This window comes from Seriola lalandi, unplaced genomic scaffold (assembly GCF_002814215.2).
Source record: "Seriola lalandi dorsalis isolate HSWRI2012SDOR001 ecotype SW California unplaced genomic scaffold, Sedor1 jcf7180002054182, whole genome shotgun sequence".
NCBI lineage: Eukaryota > Metazoa > Chordata > Actinopteri > Carangiformes > Carangidae > Seriola > Seriola lalandi.
In genome coordinates, this window is record NW_019524735.1 from 126,646 (window position 1) to 146,560 (window position 19,915).

The 19,915-nt window shown below is 38.2% G+C and overlaps 3 protein-coding genes across 6 annotated transcripts in view; 1 reads left to right on the plus strand and 2 right to left on the minus strand.

Moving 5' to 3' along the window:
• Positions 1 to 10,278, minus strand: part of LOC111653273 (adhesion G protein-coupled receptor L2-like) — a 129,234-nt gene extending 118,956 nt beyond the window's left edge. The window contains exons 1-3 of one of the 2 annotated variants that reach the window (XM_087173336.1): positions 10,134 to 10,278; positions 7,366 to 7,547; positions 1,167 to 1,247 (exon numbers count right to left, since the gene is read on the minus strand). The gene's annotated coding sequence lies outside the window, so the exon portion shown is untranslated. Of the gene's footprint in view, positions 1 to 1,166; positions 1,248 to 7,365; positions 7,548 to 10,118 lie in introns of both variants that reach the window. The other variant, XM_087173335.1, reaches the window with a different exon arrangement.
• A 20-nt stretch (positions 10,279 to 10,298) lies between these two features.
• On the plus strand, positions 10,299 to 18,549 carry efcab14 (EF-hand calcium binding domain 14). Of its 3 annotated transcripts, none has more exons than XM_087173337.1 (9): positions 10,299 to 11,010; positions 12,135 to 12,280; positions 12,411 to 12,556; positions 13,593 to 13,691; positions 13,798 to 13,905; positions 15,866 to 16,027; positions 16,114 to 16,222; positions 16,308 to 16,439; positions 16,956 to 18,549. In XM_087173337.1, exons 1-9 carry the CDS (start codon positions 10,835 to 10,837, stop codon positions 17,132 to 17,134), a joined length of 1,257 nt encoding a protein of 418 aa, XP_087029463.1. In that variant the 5' UTR covers positions 10,299 to 10,834; the 3' UTR covers positions 17,135 to 18,549. The 3 variants fall into 3 exon arrangements, with proteins under 3 accessions (XP_087029463.1, XP_023259502.1, XP_023259503.1); XM_023403734.2 differs by having other exon boundaries at positions 10,301 to 11,010; positions 12,132 to 12,280; XM_023403735.2 differs by having other exon boundaries at positions 10,304 to 11,010; positions 12,132 to 12,280; positions 15,866 to 16,018.
• On the minus strand, positions 18,128 to 19,913 carry znf830 (zinc finger protein 830). Its single transcript, XM_023403736.2, has one exon. The coding sequence runs from the start codon at positions 19,832 to 19,834 to the stop codon at positions 18,794 to 18,796; it is 1,041 nt and encodes a 346-aa protein (XP_023259504.1). The 5' UTR covers positions 19,835 to 19,913; the 3' UTR covers positions 18,128 to 18,793.
• Positions 19,914 to 19,915: the final 2 nt, after the last annotated feature.

The window sequence follows — 19,915 nt, forward strand, 5'->3', positions numbered from 1 at the left end:
AATGTTTGCACATAGCACCAATGCCAAATCACTCGCTCTGCAGGCAGTGATTTACCAAAGGTAAATATGGCAAGAGAGCAATTTCCACTTCTCTGCCAATGTCCTCATCAATCAAACCTTTTATTACCTGGATTTGATAATAGGGCAAATGTGGGAATAGTTTCATTTCTGGCATATTTCCATTACATTTGGCTACTCTGTCTTTTTAAGCAAATAAACATGTGTTCCACTCAGTTTGCTAATTACTTCAATTGCACCAAGTTAACCTTGAGAGTTACACACTGGAAAGTACTCCAAACACTAGATTGCAAGTAAATTCTTTGCACATGGTGAACAACACAGGCCAATGGTTTACAACTGCACAAAGTCGTCTTTGATAACAACATTTCTACGATCATTTTTCACACTGGCTGGCTGTTCATTAAGGTAATTAAATTCCCTTTTAAATATTTTCAGGATGCTTCAGGAGCCCATCTGTTGCCAAGGTGTTTGGCCACATTTCCTTGTGATTTGGCATGAATAACAACAAATTGGGTGGTAAGAGCAAAAGCTTTTTTTTTTATTTTTCTTTTTCTTTTTTTTTTTTAAATCAGTTTCAGTGACATCGTGTTTCCGGATTTGCATTTTAATACCAAAAATGGAAAACATTAAATGTAATGTGTTGTATACATCTACAAACTGCTGATGACCTCCTGCTCTTTAAGTATCTCATTTAATTAAAATCACATCACATATGCCACTAACACAACCTCCACAAACCAATCAAAATGCTCCTCCTTTGTCTTGTGACTATGAAATCTGTTGTAAACAGCCCTTTCATGAACCACAGGTAATTCTGCAACAGGGCACACTTGTCCTCGTAGGAGATTGCACACACATTATCAGCCCTAATCCTCTTATTTCCTTTCTCCTTTTAAAAATGTGTCTTTCCTCTCGACCTCATCAGAGGAGGTAGTATTTCTATACTACACGCCGTCTGGCAGCTGCTGTAAGCTCACACTTCATTTTGCGGGGGCTCCATGAACCTCAAGGTCCAGAGAAACACAAATAACACATGCTGCTGAAAATATAGAATATCTTTTTCCATGTGCTGCTCATCTGAACCATAGGCTGAATTACAAAAAAGATCTGGCTGACAGAGAATGCTTTGAAGGTTTTAGTCATACCCAAATGTGCTGGTTTTCCTCTCATGCGCCTCGTCAAGGTTTCTCCCTCGTGCGTCTGGATCGGAGATGCTGGGAGAGGATCTGGTACAAAGAGAATTGCAGATCAACTTCAGCTTGACAGTAGATGAATACAGCCTAGCACAAAGAGCCTAAACAGCGTTACCTGCACCTCAACATAAGTAAAGAAGCACATTTCATTCAGCATGCAACATGCAGAGAGGAAATTATGCTGGTACTTAACTACTACTTGCAAATTTTCCTTTGGTTTCTTTAGCATTATCTCTAAAAAACAACAATACTTTGCCGATTCATAACTGGGGCACATCCTCATTGCTTGCAATAATCGGGAACTGTTATAAGGATATCATTAGACACAGTACAACATTCATGAAAGTGAGTCTACAGACAGTGAATCAGAGGCACATGGCTGTGGCTTGCAGTACAAAGCAGGCAGACAAGGCTTTGCAGAATTAAGCGACACTGAGTGTGCTGCTGTGATTGTCCTTGCCAGGCATGATGGTTCCAGTATCTCATAAACAGACACCCCCCCACCCACACACACACACACACACCCTTCACTTTTCATGCATTGGACAATTCACACGCCTCCAGTCAGCAACAGTTCTTAGGACAAAAAGGCAGCTCATTAATGGCCGACATCGAGGGAGGTTAGCGGGGATCCAGCAGCAAGTGAACGTGGGGACTGCAAAACAAGCAAATAATAGCACAGTACGGCATTCAGATACAGAAACCGCATGATGTTGGAGACAAGCTTAAAATGTCTGTCTTTTTTTTTTTCTCTTTCCCAGACACAGCTGTGTCAGTTTGTGCAACTCAGATGACTTTTTGAAGGCAAAAAAAACCCAACTATTTTTGCCACCTCATGTTTATTTACCAGGAAGAAATGTGGACTGACCTAATTTCTCTCTCACTTAGCATTGTGCGAAGAATTTTACAGCCGACACTAAAACTACAGCAATAAGGCTCAAATCATCCCATGACCATATGTATGGATGTGATTAGACCATTAGCTCAGTGTGGTTGTAACTCTCAATTTCTCCAATCAGGTGCAGGCTGCATTAACACCGAGCAGATGTTCTTGTCAGTTCAAACCCCACATGTGTTAAGTCTTTGTGAATGATATGGGCAATTTCACAGCTAGAATTCAGATATTATGAATAATGAGTCTAATATTTTAAATTCTCACACTTGGTGTTGACATTTTGTGTTTGCGTTCGTAGAATTATTAGTTATCTTAGGATAATTAGACGATAGAAGGGAAAATGAAGTGTTAGTGACATTACAAGGCAGTTAATACTTATTTCCAAACATAGTTTCAATGGCTTATTAAACTTTGACACAGTTTTGTTAAATTATATAAAAAGTCAGAGGTAATCAGGACGGATTGTGTGCACAACAAATATATTAGTCATGAAACAGCCTTTCACTGAAACAGTCTGTTAGTGGAAAGTAGCTAAGTATTGTATTTAAGTACAATTCTGAGGTATTTGAACTGTAGTTGAGAATTTCTACGTACTGCAACTTTATACATCTACTCCACTACATTTATCAAGGAAATATTGTTCTTTTTTCTCAGCTTTTGTTACAAGCTACTTTAAAGATGATAAAAACAAAATATAATTAACAAATAGTTTATGATGTAGGCTATTATTATAGATTAAGACATCCATGAGTACATGAAGTAGTTAAAATAAGCCTCACCGTTAAAGTGATGCTTACACATTAATGCATCAATAATATTAATAATAATCCAGTTATATAATACACATCCGACAGGGGTCATTCTGCATAATGAGTGCTTTTACTTTTTTTCTGCTGATACTTCTGTACATAAGTAAAATTTGGAATGCAGGACTTTGACTCCTAACAGAGCTTTTATACACTGTTGATATTTTTACTAAAGTAAAAGACCTGAACACATCTGCCACAACTGAAACAGTCACATAAACAACTACACACAAAAAGGCTGCAGCCAAACACACACACACTCACACACAAAAACCAGTTTATGCAACTGCCAATACAACTTACAAATTACAGTGTGTGGGATAGGATGTCACATTTCACTCCCTTTCTTTGAGGAAAAAAATAACTCCCTCTGTATTTGCCTTGGAGATACGTTTTTTGGTTTTTTTTTAAACCGCCCAGTGTGTAAAAGACAGATGTGTGTGCCATTAACAGTAGATTTTGAGGAAAAAAATAGAAAGCGGAATAGAAAGAGGCAGCAATATGACAAATGATACAACCATCATATGTTTGGCAAATTTAATAAAACTACGTCAAGAACAAACTCTCTGTTGCTGATAACAATAGAGAGAGCGTAGCTGCAATTCACAGCACAAAACCCCATCAGCCTTTGTCACAGATGAGCTGCAGTAAAGGGAGTCTGGTCTGCTGCGGGCTGGATATACTTAATGAAATAGCCGCTGTGTGAGAGAAATCTAGGGCACAACAGTATTTCTGTTTACCGCTATTTACCCCCACCATGCACTCTGAGGAGTTTCTGGGGAAAACAGGTGCAAAAAATCCTGTTCCACCTTATCAAGAATGAGTACTGTTCTTGTCCTCTCAGCGGTCCAGACAACGGTGCCATCAATAAAGTCAGCTCCCTCTCTGCCATGCTTTAATTACTCACATAAACAGTTTTTAATCAAATCTGCAAAACTTCAATGGATTTTTTTCCCCTCCAGATGCTTCGCACCCGCTCTTGCCTCCATTTTCTGTTTTCTGATTTCCTTTACATGTCAGCTGTGTCTCTCTATTCTTCTTCATCTGTTTGCCTATTTTATTCTTCTTCTGTTTTCTTTTATTCTCCCTTTGCGCTCTCTTGACCATGCTGCAAATCAGTAAACTCGCTTGAAACAAGTTATAAAAAAGAGGGGAAAAATGTGATTATGTGGATTGGAATTGTCTCTTTTTTTTCCCCTTCTCCTCAGCAAATAAGAGAAACCCCGAGGAAGAGGAAGATACCTAGTGCACTGAAGACATTACCAGGAAAATGAAGGGCCTATTTCACAGACATGGATTAAACTAATCCTGGTCTAATACACTGAAAAAGAGAACTTTGGCTGTCTGTCTGTGAAACCAATCCTTAAATCTCATTGAATTTAAAATGTCTGATATTTCTGCTTTACACTCAGCTGCATTACACAATATGGGAGACCTATCAGTGCAGATGCTTTATTAATAGCACCGAGCTGGGTCGTATAAGCTTCCGCGTTGATTCCCATAAACATGTTTACGAATGATTTGAAGAGCAAAAGATTTACGTTAAACAATAAACTCTGACAGTTCTTGAATTTACTGCATGTTTGGTTTTACTTTCCCCAAAATTCAATCAAAGAACGTTCTCCCTGTCTGATTTTTTTTTTCCCCCTCTCTCACCGCTTTCATTTGCTTAATATATTAATCTATTCCCTTTTATCCATTTCAGATTATATCAAACCTTTGCTGTATCTCTGCAGTGGCGGCCGATACAGTTCCGTGTCGCCACAGTGTGATTTCTGGCAGAAGACAGAGAATTAATTGCTAAATTGTGATGTTCCTGTCCAATACGTTTTCTTTTACATTTAACTGACACTTCTACACTGAGGGAGTTACAATAAAAGCTGCAAATAGTCGTCAAATTGTCATCTCGCTCTCCGTCTCTGCTTTTACACTGAAGATATTTCCAGGCTATCCACAATGGCGAATGTTACAATTGTGTTAATTATTCATGATTACATGATCTCAAATGCATTTTGCTCCCTAAACACAGCTGACTGTGTATGTATGCAGCTAATGTTGAGTCTGGCAGAATGTAAAATATTTAGGCGTACAAGCCCTTTACGATTATAGGACCTCTGCACAAGATACTGCGATCAATAATACAACTGGAAAATGATCAATGATGACCGCTGCACTGGATATGAATAATATTTGCATTGCTGCCTTTGGATTGAACCAAGCCTGAGATTCTGAGCTCATCTGTCCTTGACTCAAGTGTTGCCTTAATGCTGCATGTCTAGGATTCTTTGATGTGAGAACATTGCCCCCTGCTGATTCCCTTTTGAACTCTAACAGAGGCCTCCTCAAGCTGTGCTGACTGACAGAAGACATGTGGGATGGGGTCACACAAATGCTGCAGAACGATGGCTCTTAGCTTCGACAACTTTTTACTTATCTATTTATTTTTTAAGTTCTGTCTGATCACATGTCACTCGGGAGTCATTTCCCTGTGAGTTTCATCTGCAGCAGTAAATGTGTCGTGTTCTGGATAAGTTGTTGATATTTGTTAGGACTTCACAAACCAAAGTCATTGAAGAAATCACACAGAATATAGTTTGAGTGGTTTAAATAATTCACGCAGATCCCAAATAAATATTGAATACATAACAAAAACATACTAATTGATTTAGAGCATCCAGGCAGCATTTATTTTCACTGCAGCATTAAAGACCATGAAAACCTGGCTTCATTGCTTAAATTTTTCTCTATAGCATTAAATATTGATTGAATAAAAATCTGAGTGTAAGTTTGAGAACAAACATCCTGAAGAATTATTTATTTAATTTAACACTTGAAATCACTTGGTTAACTGAAGTACATGACATGACCTTTGTCCAACTGTACCCTAAGTTTCTGTCTGTATTTAATTTAAGCAATTAATCAATGAATCGACTTGCCAGGATTTTAATCAGGAACTAGTTTGCTAATTGATTAATCTAGTTTGATAATATATTAATTTAGCCAAAACCTAAAGACACTGAGTCTAAGAAAAGAAGCAAATTATCACATTTAAGAAGCTGAAACCAGAAAATGTTTGGAATAGTTGCTTGAAAAATGACCAGTAAACAGTTATCAAAATAGTTAATTTTCTATCCATGAATAATCAATTAATCGGCTAATCGTTGGTGCTGTACTTTGTTATGACAACCAAAACAATATGTGGATTGAGTTGCTATTTCTATAGGTTGACTTACAGCATCTCGTACAGCCGTTTATCTCAGTCACGCTTGTCACCATTTCAGTCACCAAATTTCTGTTGTTATTCTTCATGGATGTAGCTAAGCAGCTGGCTAGCTGTGTAGGAAGACATGACATCCCTATTTTTATTTCCACCTACAAAGCTCTGGTAAGCCTGCAACTAATTGTTATTTTCATATATTCATATTTTTCATTATTTCATGTTTTATTAATCGCTCAATCATTTGGTCTTTAAACATTTAAGAAACAGCAAAAAATGCCCATGGCAGTTTCCAAGAGCCCAAGGTGACGTCATCAAATGTCTCATTTTATCCAGTCAAGAACCTAAAGACATTCACTTTACTTCGGTGAAAGACAAGGAAAAGCAGAAAAACTTCATATCTGAGAATCTGGAACCAACAATTGATGCTTGAAAAATGATTTAAACGATTATAGACTATCAAAATAGATGCCAATTAATTTTTTGACGATCAATAGACTGATTAATTGACTTATTGTTGCAGCTCTGGAGGCTTCAGACAAAACAAAAAAAGCAGATACCACTTGTGGAATAACCAAAACTGTTTTAACTTTAGTAAAAAGTTGTGTGTTCACGTTGGACTCCATTTCTCACAGTAAGACGCTGATTGAGAAAATTGATTTTCAAGGACTTTGATAACACAAAAAAGAGCTGAACGAATGAAAAACAAAGCTTGTGCTTTCCTGTAAATTCTGTTTGTTTCCTGATAAAGCATCAGACAGCAGCTGCCAGAGATAAAGTTCATAAGTTCAAGTATGTGTGACAGTTCTCCATACCATGTGGATCCTGTTTCATCTGTCAAACAGGAAAACACATATTTCATGATGGAATTTTTATGTCAGCTAGCTGAGTCATCCAACATAATGGCTGAAAGATCTTAAACAAACGGTAAAATCGCCTGGTGAGAGAAATTGGTATTCTACCAGCACCCCTGCTTCCAACTGATGATAATCTGTATTCACACAGTCTGCCATGTTAGATGAAAGCCTTCAATTAGCAGTCAATTCTATTCAGTATTTCCTATCATGCCAACACTATTTACATTCCCTGTCAGCACCCAAGGCAGCTCCCTGCCCGACAGTTGCAGGAATCGCTCCTGGTGAGAATATGAGTAACCCTGCTGTGAACAAAGTGCAAAAACAAGTGTTTTGTAGTAATCAGAGCCGTGGGCTGCTAATGTCTGATGCTCCCTACCTCGTGGCTGTAGATGTGAGGAGCCATAAGTTGAAGTGTCATCCTTTCAGTCTTAACCCCGGATGAAAAACTGAGACTCCAGCAAAGAGATGAAACACCTCTGATGCTTTGATTTGCAGCTTCATGCTGGCGGGGGTCTGCGTAGGCCCTCAGCGTGATGCTTGTCCCCTCACCAGGTGTTCCTAGTGGAAACAAGCCAATGATTGAATTTCTCTCTGCTATACCTACATGGCACAGGTGGATTCACAGCAAATGTATTCAAAACAATACAGTAACTGCTTCCCAGTTTAATGCCCTTAAATAACATTGCAGGCACATAAGTCTGGGTAAGCTATGATAATATTAGCTTTTATTGTGAACTGACAAGTATTGCCTTGAGAAATTCTTTTCTGGGGATAATAAAGCATCAGCAGTTGGCCTCATCTCTTGCAACTCAATAACCAAACTCACACTGAGATGCTGAGGAGCATCTCAATTCCTTTCTGTGTTTGTAAATTGGCCCAGTGTGGCGATTTTCATTCAGTGTCATTATTATTAGTATTGTACTGTGGTAGTATGAGGAGGGGGGGCAGGCACATAAAGGAAGATATTTTCAAAGCCATGAGCAGGCCAGTGGGAGTCCTTTTTCAAAGAAAAAGAGCTAAAGGCCAGTCTGTAGCGACCCCACTTCTACCCAGCCCATGTGTCTTGCTGGGTCAGCCCAATAGCGCTCCAGGTCAGCTGGATTTCTGGTGGACCCCTGCTTGAGGAGGTGAATTGGAACAAAAAATGTAATCCTATTTTATAGAATGTGCTGCATTCATGACAATATGCAAACACCAAAACAAACTTGCTAAAAAATGACAATGGTCTGCATGAGGGCTAACCTGTAAATATTACAATATACAGGCTATAAATGTGAAAATTAAAGCTGCAACAATTGGTCGTTGTTGTTTATCAATGAAAAATGCCAAACATTTGCCGGTTCCAGCTTCTAAGATGTGAGGATTTGCTGCTTTTCCCTGTTTTATATCATGCTGAACTGACTATATTTGAGTTTTGGACAAAACAAACAATATGAACACCAGTAACTGGGTTTGAGCAAACACAAGCCATTTATTACTATCAACTGCCAAATAATTAGATTTACTGATTGATTGATAAGGAAAATAATTATTTGTTGCAGCCTTTGTACAAATGGCTCCAACTAATGTGGTTGACATCATTATCATAATATTAATAAGGATATTTTCTAATATGTATCACAATAAGCAAATGCATGCCCAATCACATAGAATAATCAAAGTGATATTCAGAACAATGAGCTGTGTTCCACTGTCTTTTATCGGATGAGATTAAGTTAGAGATTAATGAAAATAACTTTTTTTTTTTTATTCAATGTCATTCATTTGAACAGAAAGTTGTAAAATGATAACATGATGAATCAAAATATCATTGAGCTAAAAGTTCATAAAGGATCATATTGAAAACTGTCCTGCCAAAACTCTGATTCTGACCTGATCCTGTTACAGGACACGCATACCTTGAAAGCAAAAACTGTAAATAGAAAAAAGTAAAAAGATATAGCATCAAAGTCTTTCTTTCGTACCTTGAAATTAGCTTCATGAGCAATAAAAATCGTTTTTAACGTAGTTATTCTACTGAGCAAAAATAAAAGCACTTAGTCACTGAGGACAAAATCACTAAACCCACCCAGATGAGGTCCCTAACCCATGGATACATTAAGAACCCAAAAAACTAGATGTAACCAAACAGTTGGAATCTGTCGATATAGGGAATGACAGTGAGTTGTTTGGCTATATTAGGCAAGTGTCATACTGATTTTTCTCTGGTACAGTCAAATTGAACTTGGCACCAGTAAAGAGTTTAGCATTTTTACAATTTAGTTTCAGATGCTCAGTTTTGGTATTCAGTATTCACATCATTTACTTAATTAAAAGTACTAATACTACACTGCCTACACAGAAAATATTACCCAAGTAAGTATAATCAGGAAAATGTACTTAAACTTGAGTAGGTAAAACAGCAAGTCCTCGCTTTTGAGAGGCTGGAACCATGAAATACAGGGAATTTTTATTAAATGACCACTTATCAAAATATTTTTTTGCTCATCAGCTAATCAGTTAATCATCTAATCCTTTCAGCTCTAATTGTATATATCTTTGTGTTGTTTAATCTATAGTAATGCATAATTTTATAAACTTGTATGTCTTGTGTGCAAAATCTAAAAGTACAGCATTCCCCTCTTAAATAAAGTACACGTTCCTCAGATTTGTAGTTAGTTGTAATTTAATGCAATGTAATGTAATGTAGTGAGTTACATTCAGCCAATACAGAAGCAAATTATTTGTGCCTTGCCTCTTGTCCTTCTCATCTTTAGCATTAGAGATGCAAAACAATCACAGAGGGACACATAATGATCACAGAGACACAATTCGTCTACAGACACAAAATGTAGGACGCAAACCAGAACAAAAAGAAACAAAACAACTCAGAGACATGCAAAATGACTACAACTAGAGACACGCAAAATGACCACAAAGAGATACAAAACAACCACAAACAGAAAATGACTACAGAGATATGCAAAATGACCACATCCAGAAAACAGGAGATGCAAATGACAACAAAGAGACATAAAACAACCACGGAGACACAAAACGACCACAAAGAGACACAAAACTACTGCAGAGACGAGCAAAATGACTACAAAGAGACGCAAAACGACCATGACAAGAAACAACCCAACATACAAGGGGGCTTTTTACTTGCATGTGCCCAGGGGGGCCATTTTCCCATAATCCGTCCATGGTTGTTGGGTCGGGGCTTCGTTCTGTGTCGCTCCCTGTCAAAACCTGAGCAGAGGAAGTTGTAGCTGTTCACTGCACCAATCAGCTGTGAGGTTACTTTGACGCCCTGCCCAAACAACACAGGCAGCAGCATAGATTTCTGGAAATACAACGCCGGATGTTTAGCTTCTATAATAGAATTTATAATAGTTTTTAAAAATCTATTTAAATCCTTTATGCTGTATTTCTTAGCGACGTCGGGGCAGGTAACTTTAAACCTCACTGAGAGGCGATGTAATAGCACAGTAATGTCAACCAGCCACTGTTAGCTACTGTTAGCAAGGTGTCAGATGCTAGCAGAGCTAGCTAACGTATGTGATAGCCCGGCGGCTAGTTGTAGAAAGTTGTTTTAGAGAAGCTTTTGGGGGAGAATAACGTAATGTCGACAAGCAGCTGAACATTTTTGTGTATTAGGTGCAAGTCAACAAGGCAACCAACCGGCACAGTCCGATGTGTTTATATCCGTTAGCGCCGTTGCGTGGTTGAAATTCAAGCTAGCAGGCGAACGCTGAGTTAGCTTAGCTGCTACTTAAACGACAACATCCACCAAACTGGACAAAACATTGGATTTAGTCGGGTTTAAGTCGGGTTCGGCGGGTTCGCTGACCCCTCAGAAGAAGATGAAGAAGAGGAAGGAGCTGAATGCCTTGATTGGACTGGGGGATAGTAAGAGAAAGAAGACCAAAAAGGGGTCCGGTCACCGACTTCTCCGAACAGAGCCACCGGACTCCGAGTCTGACTCGAGCTCGGACGACGACGAGTTCAACAACCTGAGCGGCGGAGCCAACTTTGGGAAGTGAGTGGTCGATTTAATAACATTTTGTTGTGGGGTAAGATATAGTATGGTGTGTTTTGCTCTGTCTCACCGCCATATATTGGCTGCATAAAACTGATTTTATTTCTAAGGAAAACGAAAAGTAACCTACATCAAGTAACTAAAACCAGAGCTGTAACAATTACTCTGTTAATCGATTTCCAAAAACATCTAATATGATAATCGGTTAGATATTTTATATCTAGCTTTTGGAGTGCTAGGATTTGATCAAATTTTTTGTCATATATACATATTGTGTTGTGGACTGTTGGTTGAATAAAATAAATAACCTGGGGTTGTGTGAAATTTGAATGGGCATTTTTCTTCTTCCTGCCATTTTTGAGACGGAACAATTACTGGAATCAAGAAAATAATCAGTAGATTAATCAATAATGAGACTAACCATTAGTTGCAGCCCTAAAGTAAATTAAATAAGACTGAATCAGCACAACAGCCACTTTACTTCAAAGCTATGTGAATTCTGTTTTTATAACGAGTTTTGCTTTTTAAAAAATATGTTGTTAATTTTATTGCTATTTCAATTTTATAGAATACCAGGTTGCCAGTGTCTTGGAACCAGAGTACAAACTATTTAAGTCTTCTTTTACAAATATGCTAAAGGTTGACAATGAAAAATAAATCTTAAATCTTGAATTTTGTTTTTCAGCACATATGCTCTGTGACAGAAATAGCCCTATTTTCCTCTACCCTGGAGCACATTGCCTAACAATATATTGTAGTCCTTGTGCAGAGGTTAAAAGAAAGGTATAAATATTTACAGATCAATTGATCATTCCGCTTGCTCCTCTTTTGCACACAGAGCAGAGTAAAACAAGACACATCCTGCATGCTAAAATGATGGTCATGCTTTTTTCTGAAGCTTAATATCAGCCAAATTAGAATTAATCTATTCTACATTCAGCATGAGTATATGATATGATACAGTATGTAGCAGCCCATATTCTTAAGCTCCAGTATTTATCACTAATCTTCATAATTCCCATGGCATAGCATGCGGTCTTCTGAAAATATCCCCTTCATTAATAATGAAAGAGGCTGTGAAGTTGTAATGTCTAACGTTACCATGTTCCTTCTTTTCACAGAAGAAGCTACACGCAGTGCTGCAATGTGTGCTATCCCTTGTTTCTGTTCATCATACTAGCTGCCTGTGTCATGGCCTGTGCTGGACTCATATGGATGCAGATTGCTCTGAAAGAGGATCTTGACTCACTGAAAGAAAAGCTGCACAGCAGTAAGACTCATTATCGCACACCACCAGTTACCTTGTGTTGGTCATAAACCTTTTATATCCCAGGTACAGAGTAATGCATTCCTTTTGTTTTTAACATTGCTATTAACATATAGTAATGTTTTTGTAACAGTGGAATCCAGCCAGAAGGTGTCATCAAGTGAAATCCCAAAACTAAGTGAGGACCTGAAGAACAAGGAGAGAAAGCTTGATGACATTGAGAACGGGGACAAGGGGTTGAGCAAACTCTGGTCCAACTTAACAGAAATGAACAGAAAGGTGAGAGGGGTTTTTGCATCATTCAAACTGTTATGTAGAAACTAGTTGTCACAATAAACTAGGCATGTTCCAATACCATGTTCTCCTTACCAATACTGATTCATGGCATTCTCCAGGTTAAACTCTTAAATCATTGTAAAATACGAGCAAATACAGTGGCGAACGCCTGAAGTGATGACATACATATACAGTGATCAGCCTCTTATATGGATAAAAAAATCTTTGGAGAAAAATTTCCTAATCAAATGCTGTTTAAATAATTTGCTTATAGTAATCAAGTAGTCTACTTACACTTTTCATTTGGATCTTTTCATATACAAATTCTACTAGTATCAGAATCAAAACAACTCTACAATTAACTATGGAAGAGTATTAAGGTCATACAAGGTAGACCGATTAAACTTGCGCTGATTACAGTTGCATGCACTTTGCTGCTGAGAGTCCTTGTTAAATAGATAATACAGAGTAGTAATACAAAGAATAGAAATTATGACAACTCTGGTTGTGATTGCCAATATACTTTATAGCAATTTGCAAGCACAATGCTGTGCAAGACTTTTCAAGTCTTTTCTTTGGGTTACGCAAACTAAGAATCATACATCATACTTCACATGTTGCAATAACAGCATGATATAAATATACAGTAGTAAACTAGCTGAGCAAGTTTAGATATTTTTTTGTGTCACAAAATTTTACTCACCCTTACCGTGTTACTGTTACTCACTTCACTGACTGTTTTAGAAATGCAACATTATTTTTATCCTGAAATGAGAGTTAGAGCTGGTAATACAACAACTCACTGTGTGTGACAGCTACACATGGCTTTCAATTTACACATATATTTTTAGCGAAGTTTCACACAGGTTTTAAGTTTCCAAACACTGGAGTAAAATGCTCAGTATTTTTACTCTACAACCTTGGTTAGTCTAGATTTTGGGGTCATTAATTTTTTTAAAAAAAATTAGGTGGCTGGCATAGTTTCGCAAATCTATCTTGGAGGTGTAACTGAATGGTTTGTGTCATGTTACTCCTGCAGATCAGCTTGCTGGACTCTGCTGTAAACCATTTAAAGGCCAACTTGAAATCAGCTGCTGATTTAATCAGCCTTCCCACAACAGTTGAAGAGCTTCAAAAGGTAAAGGCAAAGCAAAACGGAAAAAAATATTAATTTGTTTCAGAATCTATTAATAATCTGTTTTGTTCTGATTTTCACACCTGACCTCAAAATATTTCTTTTCCAGAGCGTTGCTACAATTGGCAGCACACTAACAAGTGTCCAGCACGATGTGAAGACTATGCAGGCTGCTCTTGAAAATCAGAAGAAAGATGAAGACTTGAAGAAGACAATGGTAAATTCAAGCCAGTGAAATTTTTATAAGTTGAATACTGAACAACTGAGTGAGTTACTGTTATATAATGAGGTAGATTTCCATCGCCCATTCACTTTTTCAATTTGCACATTAAAAAAACTGTGGAAAAGCCAGAAAGGTGAAAAAATCTTGGAAGTCTTTGATTGGCTGATGTGGAAAAGTTGGCATATGAATAAAAGCAAAATGCAAAAAAAAAAACCACAATGGAAACAGACCCAGCAAATAAATCATATGTCAAATTACTACTCTTATGTCAACTCTTTGTGCCCTTTTCCTCTAAAATAGTTTAATCGCACCGACTGCAGATTAGCTCCATCAGGTCATCCATCTCAACAAACCGACTTGTAATATTCTCATAATGGTTGTGGATGGAAACACGCATTAATTAGCATTTTCTTTTGCCAATTTCATTGAAGTTTTGTTAAAATGTGTGCTACATCGGGATGGAATCCCACTTATTTCAGATTAAATAGGATTTTAAGGCTTGCAAAACCTAAATGTGTCTTCCATAGCTTCAAATGCACATCTCAATGCTTTGAGATTATTGTGTATGTTTAAGTTTTCAGAAGTTGAATTTTTCCTTCTTTTGTTCAGATCTTTAATTTAATACATGTGTATTTGCTTACTTAATTTATATCTTTTATTTGTGTGTTCTTTCAGAGTAACAGCCACATACCTAACATCAGTTTTGTTTACATTGAATCATTCATTTATATCTCCGGATGAATCAGCTGTTTTGACTTTTTCCAGTCTTCAGTCGCAGTGATGATAAATGTTTTGTGCACTAAGAGGGAGGTAGGCTATGACAATAGCCTAAACCTTTCAGAATGAGTTGTCAAGCTGTATGTTAAACTACTGAAATGTCGATAGTGTTTTGGCCAGCTGACAAACATCACAGAGGAAAACAAGCTATGGTCCTTTCTAAGTAATAAGCCTGCAAGCTCTTGTATTGCATATGAGCAAAGCTGATGGATTTTTTATGAGTCAAAGTTGAATTTCACTTATCTTGTTTGACAGCTTGTCTTTTTTTTTATTTACTTCTTTATGTTCTCTGCAGATATTGCAAGAGGCTGCTTTTCTCCTCATTTATTATTAATACCTGAATGTATGGAGCAGTTTGTGTACAGAAAACAAAATGGTACCTTGTGCTTAAGTGAATTAGCTAGTGTAATTAACTACTTCTCGGCTCTTAGATATTGCGGTTCTTTTGCATATTTGTCTGACTCAGAATTGGGGCTAATCCACTTACATACGGCCAAGATGACTCTGTTGATGACATGTCAGTTGATCTGCTTAACAGTAGCATGGATCCAAACCAGAAGCAGCAGTGAACTTTGGCTGTGCCAGATTAATTTGTTTATCTGTTTACCCCAGCAAGCATGCATGTTTTTGCAATTCTTGTCAGGCTTACATTGACAGAGTCACTGGGTTAAGAAGGTCCTGTCATTTCTTGGATCCATGCGTTGGGTTTTCATTCATAATACATGAAACAAGTGCAAATCTATTTTTGTAGCTTAGATTCTTTAGTTTTCTGAGTAAAACTAGGTCAAATATGTGAGACAACTGCAGAATGTTTTCTCCACTTCATTTTTCATAAACAAAATAAGATGGGGGGAAAAAAAGAGGATGGCCAAATAATTGTACACTTAATATATTATACACTGTATATGTTTTTTTTTTTTTTTTATACAGTGACTGTAATAACTGTGGGATTTCAATCATATATTTCTTGCAGGCTGAGATTTCTGTAGTCTCATGTCTTAAGATTTTGAGGTACAACTTAAACATGTGAAAGTGAATAACTTGGCTCACTGTTTGCCAGCCTAACCTGCCAGGACACTGCTGTTTGATTGCCCATAATTGCACTTGTCTTAGAAAGAAGAAATCTCATGTAACAGTAAACTGCAGGTTGCTTTACATAATTTTTTAATTGCCATAGGACATAATGGACCTGAAGAAAGCAGTGAGTGAGGCTAACAAGACAGAGGAGCAGCACCATACATGGACTGCTGAGCAGATCCACATCCTCCTCTCCACAGTCACAGATCTACGTCAGAGAATGGACTCATTAGAAGACAGGTCAAAAGACAGCGTGAGTCATGTAAAGATTCTCATTTACTCTCTGGAATTTATTGGGCCTACAGAATAAAAATCTATTTTACAACTCATCCTCCATCTGTTTTGCAGGTGAAAGACAAAGACGCAGCAGTTCAACCGGCAATCACGAGTGAAACTCCAGCAACTGAGAAGGTGAAAGAAGCTACAACAACCAAAGCAACACCTGGAGATGTGCAAGGTATGGTGTTGGATAAAGCAGGCTGTCACTAAATCTCCTTGTGTTGCATTTTTATATTTTTTCTTATTATATTTTATTTTCACAGAGATATCCACGCCAATGACAGAGCCGCACACTAGCAGGCGTCCACGCTTCTTAACTCCAAACCGCACCAAGAGAAATGCTAAGACAAGATGCCCAGAGAGGGTGTCCCTGCCTGGTGTCAGTTCTCTGAAAGGTGCACACTACTACTCCCAAGTATTATAGCTCAGCATCCATTAAAGGAATAGTGCAACATTTTGAGAAACACATCTGTCTGTTTTCTTGCAGAGTTAGATGACAAGGTACTGTAGATGTTTGTAATGGTAAAATATAAAAGCTACAATATAAGAAGTCATCATGATTGAGGAAACTTCAAGAAGTTACTGCTCCTGGTGATTAAATAGTCTAGCACATAGCCCAACCTTTTTACATTGCTAAAGCTAGCTGTTTCATGCTAAGCTAAAGTAACTGGCTGCTGGCTATGGCCTAATATTAATCGCACAGATATGAGAGTGATAATGAACTTCTCATCTAACACAAAGAAATTAAGCATATTTAAAAAAAACAAAAAAAACAAAAAAAAAAAACTGAAAAGTCAAACTGTTGCTTAAAAGGCTACAAATTGAGCTGTGAATGTAACTGCAGTACCCTCATCTAGCCCTGCTTGTGCTTCTTAATGAATAAAAATAAGCTTCTTTTTTTTTTCCAACAGACTTGGAGGACGTCTTCCAACAGGCAGGTGTTGGACATAATTCACTCGGATTAATTTACCAAGACCTGAGGAAAGTGTTTGGAACATCAACTCCCAATGCTCGTACCTTGGAGTGCTTTGACAATGACGGGGACCAGAGATACTCCCTGATGGAGCTGAGAGCTGCTGTAGGTTTGTGAGCACATTATCACTGACAGCAGTGAACAGTATTGAAACCCAGCGGGGTCTAGGGGTTCGGAGTTCCCGACCCTCTTCTGTAATTGCTGCACTTTTGTGAACTGAATATTTATCATATTGATTGTGGAACAGTGGCGCTGGCATGCCCCCAACTCACTCCCCTCCCCTCGGTCCATTTCAACTCGTCAGCCACAAAGAATTATCTTAAATTTGAAAAGTAATCAGTATACCTGTATGCAGAATATTCAGCTGTTATTTTAGCAAATCCCTTGGTTTATATGAATAAACCATAAAAAATAAGTGTTGTGAATTATTTTGAATCCCGTTTTCCACTCAGTTCTCAAACTTGCTGTTTTCCTGCACCTGTGTTTTGTTCTTTTTAACCAGTCTGTTTCATCTTGATGTAACATTTCTGTGTGTTTAGCTTCTGTGGAGGCTGTAAATGTCAGTCTGTTGCAGATGTCCCCACCCATCAACATAAACAGCTGGTACAACTCACCTGAACCTTATTTATAGAACACCAGATAGAATTTTATGAATGTTTACAAATGACTACTAGTAACAGACTTTTTGTGAGACTTTGGTTTTGTTTTTAGACGGTTTCCTAACTTATCTGAAACACACAATTGAGCATAAGAATAAAGATTTTTGTATGCTCTTTTATAAGATGAATCTAAAGTTTCTTATTCCTTTTTCCTGTCGTTGAGTGTTTTCTCATTAATCTTCAGTTAGTTGCAATTGGGATTATGTGTTTAGTCCATCTGTACAGTTGTTTGATCTGTAGGTTTTTTTTTTGCTTGTTTTTGCTGTTTTCAGTTCTACAAGATTTGAAGGGCTATGAACACTTAGAATCAACTGGGAAGAATTTTGAAGTGGTAACTTGTGAGGCATATGTAGCAATAACAAAATGACATAGATATTTCTTGATTAAAATTGCAGTAGGCAGAAAGCTCACAATTTGTAACAGGTAGTATAAGAAGCACTGACCATCACTCTTTACTTGATTCATTTTATTCCGTTTCTATGGACCTAATAATGGTGTATTTACATAATAAGTTTGTCATACTCAAACATTGTACTCTGTAAAAATGGTGTAAAAGTATTTTCAGCCAATTATCTTGTGAAGGGGGTTGGGTTGGTAACATTTGCTTTACGGTCTTAATCTCAACATTGTACATTTTTAAAATAATTCTGTTGTGCTTTGCATGTTGCTTATAATGTAACATGAACAAATAATTTATAAACTTAACATAGTTGAGGACTTGTTTTTGCAGGGCAATGGTTAGTTGAGCTCAAAATGTAAAGTAGCTTTGGCCATCATGACTTAGATTTTGGGTCCACGCTGCTACTGTACATGAGAGATTTTATGAATGTGTTTTTGTGTGAGCACCAATGAATAAACACACAGTTAAAGGTTTGATTTGTGGTCTGTCTGGTGTTTTAAGACATGAAGTGAGAAACCTTGTCTTGTGGTGGTAGCTCATGTTTTACTAGAATGTTGCACATCACTTCATCACATTTAACCCAGTCTGTAATATACAAAAAGAAGCGATGGGGATCTTTGAACAAACATATTTACACATTTCTGACACACTTGTACAAAAAATACCTCTCTTATGTGCTTTAACAACATTCTGGACAAAATATTTTTTTACAGAAATTTATGCCAGTGCCCCTTTAGCCCTCCAGTCCCGGGACAAAAGCCCCAGCAGCTCCTCTTCATCCTCTTCCTCCTCAATGCTGCCATCAATCTCCATTAGTTCCTCCTTCCTGGACATAGGCTGGTTTTTCACCACATCGCGCTTGTCTCTCAGCAGCTCAACCCTCTTATAACACTCAATTTGTTCATCGATTTCGTCGATCTGACGTTCAAGGCGACCCTCTTCGTCGTCCTCGGCTACGATGGCCTCTGATTTTGTGTTCACCTGTCGTATCTCCTTCTGAAACTCTTCCCACTCTTTGTCCATTTGATCTTTTGGTGCATCAACGTTGCGCACTTTGGCATCTCTTATAGGATCGTCGAAGAAGCCCTCCGGCAGCGCCTCAGCTGTATTTTCTTTCTTTTCTGTGCTTTTCTCCTGCAAGTCTGCTTTGAGGATGGAGCCAGAGTGGGAGATGGCAGGTGTGGATGGGATGGAGCTGTCAAAAAAATCAGATGGTAGCACTGCAGCTTCAGCCTTCTGAGGAAGAGGGTTTGGTGTTACCGTCTGACCCGACTCTTCAGCATCTGCTTCATCATCATCCTCCTCATCATAGACTCCAGCCAAGAGACTCAAACCTGCAGACTTCTGAGCAGAAACAGTTTCCTTTTCTTTGGGTTTCTGAAAGAAGTCTCCTGGTAGCCCTGACGACGCAGACTGGCCTGCAACCGGCGCTGGTTTCGCCTTTTTCCCGTTAATATCCTCGCTGTCCGATGCTTTCCTCTTCACTGGTTGGTTCTGGGGAGTCGGTGGCTGACTCTTTGCTTCCTTCAGCTCGGCAATCTTCTCTTTGTGCTGTTTTCCGAGGACATGAGCCGGCCACAGCAGCTCGGACTTCACCTGCACACTGCACAGCACACAGCTGAGGTGCCCAAGACTGTTGTATTTGGCAAAAGGAGACTCAACGCGCTTCTTGTCTGTCGTTTGTCTTTGTTTTTCTCTCATCAAGCGCCGCAGTTCTTCTTGATTTACAACTTTCTTCCCCTTCTTCGAAGCTGCCATTTTTTTTCAAAACAACTTGTGCGCTAGCTAGCTGCTCGCTCTACTCGCGATCTAAAAGCGTTGTCTCACAAAGATGACACC

What these genes read in the sequence shown, in the direction of transcription:
- efcab14 (XM_023403734.2), top strand. Translation starts at nt 10,835, where the DNA reads ATGAAGAAGAGGAAGGAGCTGAATGCCTTGATTGGACTGGGGGATAGT. An exon ending in GGCGGAGCCAACTTTGGGAA is followed by an intron (nt 11,011 to 12,131) that starts GTGAGTGGTCGA and finishes TTCTTTTCACAG; the next exon opens with AAGAAGCTACACGCAGTGCT. An exon ending in GAAAGAAAAGCTGCACAGCA is followed by an intron (nt 12,281 to 12,410) that starts GTAAGACTCATT and finishes TTTTTGTAACAG; the next exon opens with TGGAATCCAGCCAGAAGGTG.
- znf830 (XM_023403736.2), bottom strand. Translation starts at nt 19,834, where the DNA reads ATGGCAGCTTCGAAGAAGGGGAAGAAAGTTGTAAATCAAGAAGAACTG.